Here is a 12,553-nt window from a genome sequence, read left to right on the forward strand (position 1 = left end):
GTCAGTGTCATCCTCCCAGTCTGTGTCAGTCATCCTCCCAGTCTGTGTCAGTGTCATCCTCCCAGTGTCATCCTCCCAGTCTGTGTCAGTGTCATCCTCCCAGTCTGTGTCAGTGTCATCCTCCCAGTCTGTGTCAGTGTCATCCTCCCAGTCTACAGCTACAGGCTCTCGTCCTCTCTGCCTACCCTCCATTGTGCTGCTCCAGGCATTAGCTCCTCGTCCTTTTCTCTAACCTCCCCCCCCCCTGCTATGATGCGGCTTCGAGTGTTGGCGGCTGCAGCAGCGGCTTCTCGATCTTTCCTCTGACCTAACACCTGGCTACGGTGCGTCTCCGGCATCGGCCAGTAACGGCTTCCACTCTCTCTTTTTCTGCACAGACAGCTGCTCCGCCTCCCTCCCCGAAAACCGGCTCCCTACCCGGTACTAAAAACGCAGGCCTCAAACCCGCGCGACAGCACACTAGTATTGTAAATAAATATTTTTTTAAAATCGATAGTTACGCGACTCTCTGACAGTCACCACTGTGACTCACAGGCAGCCGGGCTGCCTGCCACCCACCCTCACAGGCCTAGTGGTAAGTCCGGCCCTGTGTATATGGCGGGGTTGTGTATATGGCTGGGGGGGGTGTATATGGCTGGGGGGGGGGAGTGTATACGGCATGGTGAGGTAGTGGCAGGGTGGGGGGGGGGAGTGTATACGGCATGGTGGGGGGGTGTATATGGCATGGTGGGGAGTGTATATGGCATGGTGGGGGGTGTATATGACTGGGGTTGGGTAATGTATATGGCATGCTGGGGGGTGTATATGACTGGGGTGGGGTAATGTATATGGCATGGTGGGGGGTGTATATGGCTGGGGGGGGGGTGTATACGGCATGGTGTACTAATGAATGCAGTGTTCTCTGGATCCTATAGGTCTCGGACAGAGGGCCGGCTGAGGTGACCATACAAGACAATGAGTATGAGCAGGACTCGTCTGATGAAGAGGTAAGGCTTTATATCATATGTACTAATAATCCTGTACTATGGAGGTGAGTGGCCAGCCCTGAGGTGTGATCCTGTATATGGCATGGTGCGGTAGTGGCGGAGGGGGGGTAGATGGCATTGTGCGGTAGTGGTGGAGGGGGGGGGGTATATGGCATGGTGCGGTAGGGGTGGAGGGGGAGAGGTTTATGGCATGGTGCGGTAGTGGTGGAGGGGGAGGGGAAGAGATGTAGTTTCAGTTGCCGCCAGCAGATGGCAGTGTTTTGTTTACACACGGACACTATTGATCGATATATCTATCTATCTCTATCTAAAGAAAAGTGTAAACCTATTTATTTATACTGTATGCAACAAGCGCCTGTCACCACGTGCTAAGCCGTGTCTCCGCCTTGCACGCAGTCTAAACCTACTTCCGGTTTAGCGCAGGGGGGTTGGTCGGCACTCTCGTCCACTGTATTCAAACACCCCGGTGCCTTCCTCACAATTTGTAGAAGATAAATCTCAGGAGATCCCAGCAGGGGCTAATCCCAAGAAACAGGCGGAAATCAATGGGCTGTGGATAGCATGTCATCAAACAGTCATGTCGACGTTTCAAAGCCAGTGCGGCTTTTTCCTCAGGACGTGGAGTTCGCTAAGGTGCATAAGGTGCTGTGAAAAGAAAAAGGCTTCTCCGCTTATCACTGGGGCCACAATCTCCACATCAACTCACAGAAGGTGGCTGCCAAAAAGAGGTCATAAGGCACTGGATCCCCAGGATCATTGGATGCTGTTCCTCATTACCAACGCCGTTCAGGCCACAAAACGGGCATATATATACCCGACCCCATATCACAATAAAGGCGCCCATACACAAGTAAGATTTATCTTCAGATCTGGCTGGTTGGAACAAAAACCTGGTTATGGATGAGTGACAGTTTGTCAGTTTTCCAGCATTTCCAAGCAAATGGTCAACAGTCATTTGCTCTCATCCATATCCAGGTTTTTGTTCCAACCAGACAGATCTGAAGATAAATCTGCGTGTGTATGGCCACCTTAAGAATGGTACATGAAAATACATTCCCTGGAGTACAACAAACCGCATCCATTCCACTTCATATACTAGAAGCACTGGACGTAAAGCAATAAGTATTATGTAGGGGCCGGAGTTTAGTCCTTATCCGTACTTAATTACAATTTGCGATTACAGCTCCGTTCTCCGTATCCCGGCGATATCACCGGAAACGTAAGTGACGTCTACTTCCGGAGCCCTTGGAGCGCACAGCCGGAGGTACACTAGGCGCTGCTTTACGGATTGATGATAGGAAGCGGAAGTGACGCCAACTTCCGAATAGCTGGAACACACCAGCAGCGGCACCGTGGCACAGCGGTACTGCCGCCATCTCCTTGTTGCTATGATACTCATGTCATCTCCGGGCCATATTATTGTGGATGCCAATTCACGGGTCCATATTTGTAAAATAACATAAAATAGATAAATATATTAAACCCTGAACAGCATAATAGAGATTATTCCACAAAAGTACCCAGCATAATAAGAAGGTAAATTCACAAAAAACATTTCAACTCCAAGTCCATATTTCTGCCCCTCGGTCCTAGAGTTCTCATTTCCAGACGTGGTAGTCTCAAATCTTTCATTAAGGGGGGAATTTACTAAAGGAAATTTGTAAAAAATCGGTGTATTTGTATCCAGAAACACACTTATTTTTGACATTTACTATCCCGAAAATATGGCAATTCGTATTCGTATTGATCGAATTGTGTATTTCTGGCTACAAATACACCGATTTTTTACAAATTTCCTCCAGTGTGGTTTAACAATTCAAGTGCCATAAAATGATGTTCAATAAGAAATATTGCAATGATGCATATTTTTGTGGTGGTCAGATACATTATGGGACACCAGGCCTCTTTTTTAATATTACTGACGTGTTCTGCCAATCTCACTTTCCATACACATTTCGTTTTGCCCACATATTGTATAGAACAATCACATTCCAATCGATGTATCGGGTACTTGCTATTGCAAGAAATGAAATCCTCGGCTATGTACTTTGTTGGTGACAGTGGACTTAGTGATGTATCACCGATATTGGGCTTTTACAGGCCCGGCACAGACTACATGTCCCACACCGAAAATATATAGGGTTATGTGGGGAAGGTACATTAATGGCACACACCACTTGCGATTCGGATTCTAACCCATAATACAATAAATATTGATTATTTTTTCTATTCGTTATTTTAAGAGCACCCCGACAAAAAAGAGTCTTTCCCTTCTTTTCTTGAAATACTGCATTTACTCTCAAGGGTGCACCGCCACACCATAAATTAAGTGAGGTGCGAAACTTACACCCTAAACCATATTATGGATTGAACATTACTATTTTTCATTAAATTCAAAACCAACCTGTGCACTGGTCCAACTGCCACCCCCCTCTCCCCCCAAGTAGATACATTAATGGCACACAATTATACACACACTTTGGGCTGGTTTTATCATGTTTACTGAGGAGAGGGTTATTGGTGAGACTGTGCCAGTTTATTGATAATATGTTCTAATTGAGTGATGAATGACACATCTGCATTCTCATTTTTAGGTTTATTATAGGTCAACTTTTGATCCCTTTTACAGATAAGGGTACTTGTGTATTTTGGCGGCGCCCCCGATGTCCGTCGTACGACGAACAGATCGCATCGCATGCCATGCACCCGATGGCATGCGATGCGACGCGATTTTGACCCCCTATACGATCAAAAATCGTATAAGCACCCTAAAGGGTGCTTTTGAGCACCCAAATGGGTGCTTACAATGTTAAATGCACCCCCACGCCACCCCCCCACTATAAACGTGAACCCGAAGCGTGGCGAGCGCAGCGGTACGCGTCCTACGACCTTTTCATACCCCCACTATCCACGTCGGCGTGGAGTTGAGAATAGAATAGTGTGGCGAGCCCGAAGCGTGGCGAGCGGACGCGGATACCTTCACAGGTATCCGCGTCCCCTCGTGGGGCTCGCCACGCTTCGGGCTCGGTGGCTCGCTGCGCTCGCCACACTATTCTATTCTCAACTCCACGCCGACGTGGATAGTGGGGGTATGAAAAGGTCGTAGGACGCGTACCGCTGCGCTCGCCACGCTTCGGGTTCACGTTTATAGTGGGGGGGTGGCGTGGGGGTGCATTTAACATTGTAAGCACCCATTTGGGTGCTTAACATTGTATAAGCCCCCATTAGGGGGCTTATACAATGTTTAATCGCATCGTATGGCATCGTATGCCATGTACAATGGCATACAATTTCAAAATTGTATGCCATCGTGCACTATCGTACGACATCGCGTCGCATCGCATACCATCGTATGCGTTATGGTATGCGATGCGATGGGCGCCGCCAAAATACACGAGTACCCAGATAAGTTCTCTCCCCTTATTTTTTGCTTTCTCAGTGATGGTCTCCTCCTATCCCTTACTCCGAGATTGTCCCTCGAGATTGTTTGCTTGGCTGTCCTATACAGCCAGGTCAGTACAATTTCGGCTTATGCGTTGGTACTGGCTGTTGGGTACCCTTTTTAAACATTTGAATGGTGGTTGCTATCTGCCCCTATAAACGAGTGGCAATCCGTGACCTATATGACATTTTTTGGGTTTTAATATATTATCTTCCACATAGAACATTACGTCTAGTACAGGAGTCCTCAAACTATTTTGCTCTGGGACCCCATCAGACAATAAAAATGACAGGACCGCAGCAAGTTACTGCAGAAGGTCATCACATCACACGTGTAGTCAGCAGACAGCACATACATGGCAGCATTGTGGAGGTACAGAGTGATGGGAGGAGCCTAATATACCATAACCCATCACATGTGTAGTCAGCAGACAGCACATACATGGCAGCATTGTGGAGGCACAGAGTGATAGGAGGAGTCTGATATACCATAACCCATCACATCACACGTGTAGTCAGCAGACAGCACATACATGGCAGCATTGTGGAGGTACAGAATGATGGGAGGAGTCTGATATACCATAACCCATCACATCACACGTGTAGTCAGCAGACAAGCACATACATGGCAGCATTGTGGAGGTACAGAATGATGGGAGGAGTCTGATATACCATAACCCATCACATCACACGTGTAGTCAGCAGGCAGCACATACATGGCAGCATTGTGGAGGCACATACTGATGGGAGGAGTCATATACCATAACCCATCACATCAAACGTGTGGTCAGCAGGCAGCTTTGTGGAGGCACAGAGTGATGGGAGGAGTCTAATATACCATAACCCATCACATGTGTAGTCAGCAGACAGCACATACATGGCAGCAGTGTGGAGGCACAGAGTGATGGGAGGAGTCTAATATACCATAACCCATTACATCACACGTGTAGTCAGCATACATGGCAGCAGTGTGGAGGCACAGAGTGATGGGAGCAGTCTGATATACCATAACCCATCACATCTGTAGTCAGCAGACAGCACATACATGGCAGCATTGTGGAGACACAGAGTGATAGGAGGAGTCTAATATACCATAACCCATCACATCACATGTGTAGTCAGCAGACAGCACTCACATGGCAGCATTGTGGAGGCACAGAGTGATGGGAGGAGTCTGATATACCATAACCCATCACATCACATGTGTAGTCAGCAGACGGCACATACATGGCAGCATTGTGGAGGCACAGGGTGATGGGAGGAGTCTGATATACCATAACCCATCACATCACACGTGTAGTCAGCAGACGGCACATACATGGCAGCATTGTGGAGGCACAGAGTGATGGGAGGAGTCTGATATACCATAACCCATCACATCACACGTGTAGTCAGCAGACGGCACATACATGGCAGCATTGTGGAGGCACAGAGTGATGGGAGGAGTCTAATATACCATAACCCATTACATCATACGTGTAGTCAGCATACATGGCAGCATTGTGGAGGCACAGAGTGATGGGAGCAGTCTGATATACCATAACCCATCACATCTGTAGTCAGCAGACAGCACATACATGGCAGCATTGTGGAGGCACAGAGTGATAGGAGGAGTCTGATATACCATAACCCATCACATGTGTAGTCAGCAGACAGCACATACATGGCAGCATTGTGGGGGCACAGAGTGATGGGAGGAGTCTAATATACCATAACCCATAACATCACATGTGTAGTCAGCAGACGGCACATACATGGCAGCATTGTGGAGGCACAGGGTGATGGGAGGAGTCTGATATACCATAACCCATCACATCACACGTGTGGTCAGCAGGCAGCTTTGTGGAGGCACAGAGTGATGGGAGGAGTCTAATATACCATAACCCATCACATCACACGTGTAGTCAGCAGACGGCACATACATGGCAGCATTGTGGAGGCACAGAGTGATGGGAGGAGTCTGATATACCATAACCCATCACATGTGTAGTCAGCAGGCAGCACATACATGGCAGCTTTGTGGAGGCACAGAGTGATGGGAGGAGTCTAATATACCATAACCCATCACATCACACGTGTGGTCAGCATGCAGCTTTGTGGAGGCACAGAGTGATGGGAGGAGTCTAATATACCATAACCCATCACATGTGTAGTCAGCAGACAGCGCACACATGGCAGCATTGTAGAGGGGCAGAGTGATGGGAGTAGTCTGATAATGGGAGGAGTCTAATATACCATAACCCATCACATCACAAGTGTAGTCAGCAGACAGCACATACATGGCAGCAGTGTGGAGGCACAGAGTCATGGGAGGAGTCTAAAATCGACAATTCAACAGACTTTTCAGACTCCTTGAATCAATGACTGATAGACTTAGAAAAGTCATCAGCCTGATAGTCAGCAACATGGAGTCGCGACCCCATGCTGAGAAGGTCGGACCTACTTTGGGGTCAGGACCCACAGCTTGAGAACTGCTGGCCTAGAAAGTCCACTGCACCCTTACTTAAAGTAAATGATAATTTACTTATAATTTTACTTATATGATTCAGGTGTTTACAGAATAAATCTAATTCTATTTCACTTCCCAGCAACACAAAGATGACATTGTCGATATAACGGCGCCATAGCACCAGGCTGGCACCATATGGGTGGTCATCCTGTACGGATTGTGCCTCCCACTATGCCATATACAAGTTGGCATAGCTTGGTGCCAGCCTGGTGCCCATAGCCGTACCCATGAGTTGTAAATAGTGGCAACCATCAAACCAGAAATAGTTATTGGTTAGGATTAGTGTGATACCGTCTAACACAAAACTCGTTTTATCCTCCGTAATATCTTCTTTGTCTAAGAACTGTGACACTGCTTTTAGTTTAAGATCGTGGTCCATTATAGTGTATAGCGATGTCACGTCATAGGTCACCATACATAATTAGGTTCCCACTTTACACCTTTCACAATATCTAGTGTCTCTATAGTACCTTTCAGATATGATTTGCTGGTTTGCGCTAATGGCTGTAGGATACTATCAAAACAGTGGGACAAATGTGACAATATCGAGTTGGTCCTAGCTAGGAGCTGGATTGTTCTGATTTTTGTGTACTTTTGGGGAAATGTAAATCACTGGGATGGATGGTTTATTTATAAGTAAGAGTGCTGTGGACTTACTGGACATAACGTTCTATGTGGAAGATAATATATTAAAAACAAAAAAATTCATTAAGGCCACGGATTGCAACTCGTTTATAGGGGCAGATAGCACCCACCAAAAAACCTCCCCGCCCGTCCTACGGCGATATCAGGAGACGATCGAGACAACTTCTCTGTAATACCCTGTCCTGCAGTCACACTCTGTAGTGTCCCCCCCCCCATGTATCTGATCTCCCCACCTGTCCTGCAGTCACACTCTGTAGTGTCCCCCCCCCCATGTATCTGATCTCCCCGCCTGTCCTGCAGTCACACTCTGTAGTGTCCCCCCCCCCCATGTATCTGATCTCCCCACCTGTCCTGCAGTCAGACTCTGTAGTGTCCCCCCCCCCATGTATCTGATCTCCCCGCCTGTCCTGCAGTCACACTCTGTAGTGTCCCCCCCCATGTATCTGATCCCCCCGCCTGTCCTGCAGTCACACTCTGTAGTGTCCCCCCCCATGTATCTGATCTCCCCGCCTGTCCTGCAGTCACACTCTGTAGTGTCCCCCCATGTATCTGATCTCCCCGCCTGTCCTGCGTTCACAATCTGTAGTGTCCCCCCATGTGTCTGATCTCCCCGCCTGTCCTGCAGTCACACTCTGTAGTGTGTCCCCCCCCATGTATCTGATCTCCCCGCCTGTCCTGCAGTCAGACTCTGTAGTGTCCCCCCATGTGTCTGATCTCCCCGCCTGTCCTGCAGTCACACTCTGTAGTGTTCCCCGCCTGTCCTGCAGTCACACTCTGTAGTGTCCCCCCCCCATGTATCTGATCTCCCCGCCTGTCCTGCAGTCAGACTCTGTAGTGTCCCCCCCCCCATGTATCTGATCTCCCCGCCTGTCCTGCAGCCACACTCTGTAGTGTCCCCCCCCCCCATGTATCTGATTCCCCCGCCTGTCCTGCAGTCACACTCTGTAGTGTCCCCCCCCATGTATCTGATCTCCCCGCCTGTCCTGCAGTCACGCTGCAGTGTCCCCCCCCCCATGTATCTGATCTCCCCGCCTGTCCTGCAGTCACACTCTGTAGTGTCCCCCCATGTATCTGATCTCCCCGCCTGTCCCGCAGTCACACTGTAGTGTCCCCCATGTATCTGATCTCCCCGCCTGTCCTGCGTTCACAATCTGTAGTGTCCCCCCATGTGTCTGATCTCCCCGCCTGTCCTGCAGTCACACTCTGTAGTGTTCCCCGCCTGTCCTGCAGTCACACTCTGTAGTGTGTCCCCCCCCCCCCCCCCTATGTATCTGATCTCCCCGCCGGTCCTGCAGTCACACTCTGTAGTGTCCCCCCATGTATCTGATCTCCCCGCCTGTCCTGCGTTCACAATCTGTAGTGTCCCCCCATGTGTCTGATCTCCCTGCCTGTCCTGCAGTCACACTCTGTAGTGTTCCCCGCCTGTCCTGCAGTCACACTCTGTAGTGTGTCCCCCCCCCCCCCCCCTATGTATCTGATCTCCCCGCCGGTCCTGCAGTCACACTCTGTAGTGTCCCCCCATGTATCTGATCTCCCCGCCTGTCCTGCGTTCACAATCTGTAGTGTCCCCCCATGTGTCTGATCTCCCTGCCTGTCCTGCAGTCAGACTCTGTAGTGTCCCCCCATGTGTCTGATCTCCCCGCCTGTCCTGCAGTCACACTCTGTAGTGTCCCCCCATGTATCTGATCTCCCCGCCGGTCCTGCGTTCACAATCTGTAGTGTCCCCCCATGTGTCTGATCTCCCCGCCTGTCCTGCAGTCACTCTGTAGTGTCCCCCCATGTGTCTGATCTCCCCGCCTGTCCTGCAGTCACACTCTGTAGTGTCCCCCCATGTATCTGATCTCCCCACCGGTCCTGCGTTCACAATCTGTAGTGTCCCCCCATGTGTCTGATCTCCCCACCGGTCCTGCAGTCACACTCTGTAGTGTCCCCCCATGTATCTAATCTCCCCGCCTGTCCTGCAGTCACTCTTTAGTGTCCCCCCCATGTGTCTGATCTCCCCGCCTGTCCTGCAGTCACACTCTGTAGTGTCCCCCCATGTGGCTGATCTCCCCGCCTGTCCTGCAGTCACTCTGTAGTGTCCCCCCCATGTATCTGATCTCCCCGCCTGTCCTGCAGTCAGACTCTGTAGTGTCCCCCCCATGTATCTGATCTCCCCGCCTGTCCTGCAGTCAGACTCTGTAGTGTCCCCCCATGTATCTGATCTCCCCGCCCGTCCTGCAGTCACGCTGTAGTGTCCCCCCCATGTATCTGATCTCCCCACCTGTCCTGCAGTCACGCTGCAGTGTCCCCCCCCATGTATCTAATCTCCCCGCCTGTCCTGCAGTCACTCTTTAGTGTCCCCCCCATGTGTCTGATCTCCCCGCCTGTCCTGCAGTCACACTCTGTAGTGTCCCCCCATGTGGCTGATCTCCCCGCCTGTCCTGCAGTCACACTCTGTAGTGTCCCCCCCATGTATCTGATCTCCCCGCCTGTCCTGCAGTCAGACTCTGTAGTGTCCCCCCCATGTATCTGATCTCCCCGCCTGTCCTGCAGTCAGACTCTGTAGTGTCCCCCCATGTATCTGGTCTCCCCGCCGGTCCTGCAGTCACTCTGTAGTGTCCCCCCATGTATCTGATCTCCCCGCCTGTCCTGCAGTCACGCTGTAGTGTCCCCCCATGTATCTGATCTCCCCGCCTGTCCTGCAGTCACTCTGTAGTGTCCCCCCCATGTGGCTGATCTCCCCGCCGGTCCTGCAGTCACACTGTAGTGTCCCCCCATGTGGCTGATCTCCCCGCCAGTCCTGCAGTCAGACGCTGTAGTGTCCCCCCATGTGGCTGATCTCCCCGCCGGTCCTGCAGTCAGACGCCAGGCTCTCCCCTTCCCCCTTCTCTCGGGTAGGAAGTATTTAGTGAGCACAATGGGTTCTGCAGCTGTTCGCAGGTAATGAATGGGACTGGGGGCTGTTAGTGCTGTCTCTATCCGTTCCCCTCACTGCAGAAGCTGAGTGTCTGACCCCAGGGCCTGGAGAGGGGGGAGTGGAGCAGTCAGTAGCTGCTTGTTGTGAGGTGCCTCCCTCCCCTCCAGAACTTGGCAGTCGTCCTCCTCCTCACCTCCATCCCTTCTCCTAAATTTCTAATAAAGCTGGACGGATTTCTGGGCAGACTGCGCATCATCTGCTCCAGCATACGTTAACTCTGTCCGCGCCTCTCCCTGGGCAGTGGCCAGCGCCTTCCGTGCGCAGGGAACACCAGGTCACGTCCTGCTCTGTGTGATCATTATCATTACACCTACTGCTTCTAATGCAAATACAATCTGTTTCTAATAAAGACATTGGAGCCCCCTGCTGGGGAGAAGGGGGTGTTACACTGCAGCACATAGGGGCTACTAGGAGGTATATTACAGTATTTGCAGCAGCCTAGGGTTATTGTCGGATCTGCATTCTACTCTCTGGGGATTGTTGATGTCAGTTAGGTGCCACAGTTTGGGAACCACTGACACCGGAGAACGGGAAAGAGTCCAGGGAAGGGCGACCAAGTTAATATCTGTTGGAGACAGATTACCCATCGCCAGCCCTCGCCCTGTTCCCACGGAGCTCCCCTTGGGTCCCCGCCGCCTTGCCGCCCCGTTTTGACGCCTGCCCCCAACTTTCTGAAACCCCCCTAACTCTGTCCGTCTCCTGAAGAGGAGACGGCCGAGGTCCCGCCGCCCAGCTACCGAGAGACTGGGATGCACGTAAGCATGAGCCGCATGCGCGTCCTAGTCCCTCCCTGCCGTCGCTCGCCAGCGGGGATGTTCTGGCATGTGCCGGGCAAAGAAGAGCGGGGCTACATCTGTATGTCAGAGGCCCATACACGGGACTATCGGTGGTCGGAGACTAGGAAACATACACTCAGGATGGAGGAGAGAATATTCCGTACCCTGCACAGGAGAGTACACGCACGTGGAATATAATATGCAAGCTTCACCTGAGCAGAGGCTGAGGGATGGTTTTGTGCAGTGCTGCATAATATGTTGGCGCTATATAAACACCCGATTAATTAAAATGACGGCAGGTGTCTGCTGCTCTGACAGATCTTGGAGTAGTTTGTTATTAATCATAGGATTCTGGTATCTGTAGTGTCTCCTCTCTGGGTGCAGTGAGTCCTTGTGTGGAGGTTACTGCTGGTATCTGTAGTGTCTCCTCTCCGGGTGCAGTGAGTCCCTGTGTGGAGGTAACTGCTGGTATCTGTGGTGTCTCCTCTCCGGGTGCAGTGAGTCCCTGTGTGGAGGTAACTGCTGGTATCTGTGGTGTCTCCTCTCCGGGTGCAGTGAGTCCCTGTGTGGAGGTAACTGCTGGTATCTGTAGTGTCTCCTCTCCGGGTGCAGTGAGTCCCTGTGTGGAGGTAACTGCTGGTATCTGTAGTGTCTCCTCTCCGGGTGCAGTGAGTCCCTGTGTGGAGGTAACTGCTGGTATCTGTAGTGTCTCCTCTCAGGGTGCAGTGAGTCCCTGTGTGGAGGTAACTGCTGGTATCTTTAGTGTCTCCTCTCAGGGTGCAGTGAGTCCCTGTGTGGAGGTAACTGCTGGTATCTGTAGTGTCTCCTCTCAGGGTGCAGTGAGTCCCTGTGTGGGGGTAACTTGCTGGTATCTGTAGTGTCTTCTCTCAGGGTGCAGTGAGTCCCTGTGTGGGGGTAACTGCTGGTATCTGTAGTGTCTCCTCTCCGGGTGCAGTGAGTTCCTGTGTGGGGGTAACTGCTGGTATCTGTAGTGTCTCCTCTCCGGGTGCAGTGAGTCCCTGTGTGGGGGTAACTGCTGGTATCTGTAGTGTCTCCTCTCCGGGTGCAGTGAGTCCCTGTGCGGAGGTAATTGCTGGTATCTGTAGTGTTTCCTCTCCGGGTGCAGTGAGTCCCTTTGTGGAGGTAACTGCTGGTATCTGTAGTGTTTCCTCTCCGGGTGCAGTGAGTCCCTGTGTGGAGGTAACTGCTGGTATCTGTAGTATCTCCTCTCCGGGTG

The 12,553-nt window shown here is 51.2% G+C and overlaps 1 protein-coding gene across 1 annotated transcript in view; it reads left to right on the forward strand.

The window, feature by feature from the left end:
- Nucleotides 1-12,553, forward strand: part of BOP1 (BOP1 ribosomal biogenesis factor) — a 72,846-nt gene that overhangs the window by 8,959 nt on the left and 51,334 nt on the right. Inside the window, exon 3 of the mRNA XM_083145072.1 lies at nt 915-986. Within this exon, the coding sequence (XP_083001198.1) occupies nt 915-986 (72 nt within the window). The remainder of the gene's footprint in view (nt 1-914; nt 987-12,553) is intronic.

The sequence above is a fragment of the Crinia signifera genome, chromosome 5 (assembly GCF_055691185.1).
Source record: "Crinia signifera chromosome 5, ASM5569118v1, whole genome shotgun sequence".
Classification (NCBI taxonomy): Eukaryota; Metazoa; Chordata; class Amphibia; order Anura; family Myobatrachidae; genus Crinia; species Crinia signifera.